The 1,929-nt window shown below is 58.9% G+C and overlaps 1 protein-coding gene across 1 annotated transcript; it reads left to right on the forward strand.

Moving 5' to 3' along the window:
* Positions 1-5: 5 nt before the first annotated feature.
* On the forward strand, positions 6-1,292 carry LOC102491858 (cationic amino acid transporter 4; the record flags this gene model as incomplete). The annotated part of the gene is made up of 2 exons (XM_006150413.3): positions 6-63; positions 506-1,292. Coding segments are annotated over 2 exons (816 nt in total), but the record flags the coding sequence as incomplete, so codon positions are not given.
* Positions 1,293-1,929: the final 637 nt, after the last annotated feature.

The following is a 1,929-nucleotide window of genomic DNA, read 5'->3' on the forward strand; positions in this document are numbered from 1 at the left end:
ACTCCTCTTCCCGCCGGGGCTACAGCTGGGCCGGCTTCATCGTGGCGGTTGGCTCTATCTGCGGTAAGGGGCCCTTCCGGGTGGGGTGGCAGGGACCAGGGTAGGGAGACCCTGCCTGAGCCTCCCGGGGAATGCACCTCCGTCTGGACCTCACTTTGACCAGTTGCATTAGGGACCCAGAAAAGCATCCGTCATCACTCTCCACCCAGGCTTGTTGGGTGGGATCTCCCTACACCCAAAGTCGAACTTAGAAAGCCATTTCCGGGCACGTGCTTACAGATCTTCCTGGGCAGAGGGACTTAGCTGTCGTCAGCTCCCCAGTGCACCTGTGACCTGACCTGGAGCGTCCCTTTCCCGGCTCAGGGGGTGGCAATGCAGCATCCCCACACACACACTCATGTTCACTCTCAGAGCTCAGATGGGCTCTGTCCACGTTCCGAAGGGGCCCGCTGTGCCCTGGCTGGGCTTCTCTGCCATGCTGACCCTTCCCCACCCTCTGCCGCAGCCATGAACACCGTCCTGCTCAGCAATCTCTTCTCCCTGCCTCGCATTGTCTACGCCATGGCTGCCGACGGGCTGTTCTTCCAGGCGTTTGCCCGCGTGCACCCCCGGATGCAGGTGCCCATGGTGGGCATCCTGGTGTTCGGGGTCCTGATGGCTCTCCTGGCGCTGCTGCTGGACCTCGAGGCCCTGGTGCAGGTCCTATCCATCGGGACGCTGGTGGTCTACACCTTTGTGGCCGCCAGCATCATCATGCTGCGCTTCCAGAAGGAGTCTCCACCCAGCTCCCCAGGCCCAGCCAGCCCCGACCCCTCAGACCAGATACAGCTGGTGGATGCTGAGCAGGCCTCAGGCCCTGAGCCTGGGCAGCTGCGACTGGCCCTGAGGCCCTACCTAGGCTTTCTGGGTAGGTGCAGCCCTGGAGGTGCCGTGGCTTGGGCGCTTGGCGTTCTGATGGCCTCGTCTATCACCCTGGGCTGCGTGCTGGTCTTCGGGGACTCAGTCCTGCACCTCCCACGCTGGAGCTATGTCCTGCTGCTCCTGTTCAGCGTTGTCATGTTTCTGCTCAGCCTCGTCGTCCTGGGGGCTCACCAGCAACAGCACCGGCCAGACACCTTCCAGGTACACCCCGGCCAACGCCCGCTCATGCCCAGCCCAGCCCGTTCCCTTCACCCCTTCTTCCTCTGCCATTCCGGGATACACTACTCATGGGGCCGGGGAGGCCAGTACACCCCTCTTTCTGCATGGGCAGCAAGCACTTGATTCCAAAATCTCCAGAGGTAGGGGGCCAGCAGATGGCATAGTGGTTATGTCACCAGACTCACAAGTGGCCAGCCGTGGTTCAAGTCCCAGACTCAATGATGTGAAACTCACACCGGGCGTGTGGGCGTGTGTGTGTGCATTCGTACCCAAAACCCCAAGAGGAGAATGGGAGAAAAAAGATTGTGGCATGGCCATCCCCTTTGGGGGGTAATTTCCTACTTTTCCTCTCACTGTCTCTGTCTCAATATGTCACCAGACTCACAAGTGGCCAGCCGTGGTTCAAGTCCCAGACTCAATGATGTGAAACTCACACCGGGCGTGTGGGCGTGTGTGTGTGCATTCGTACCCAAAACCCCAAGAGGAGAATGGGAGAAAAAAGATTGTGGCATGGCCATCCCCTTTGGGGGGTAATTTCCTACTTTTCCTCTCACTGTCTCTGTCTCAATATCTCTGGTGAGCACATGTACCCAAAGGCAAAACCTCTAATTTTTTTTTTTTAAAAAAGAACTCTCTGGGACCAGCAGTTAGCGTAATGGCTATGTCGCTGGACTCCCATGTAGTCGACGGTGGTTCGAGTCCCGGACCCAGTGACTTAAACTCACGCCGGGCGCGTATGCATGTGTGCCCAAGATCCCAAGAGGAGAATGGAGGAGAAGGGATTGCGGC

Source organism: Tupaia chinensis, unplaced genomic scaffold (assembly GCF_000334495.1).
Source record: "Tupaia chinensis unplaced genomic scaffold, TupChi_1.0 Scaffold000287_1, whole genome shotgun sequence".
Lineage (NCBI taxonomy): Eukaryota > Metazoa > Chordata > Mammalia > Scandentia > Tupaiidae > Tupaia > Tupaia belangeri.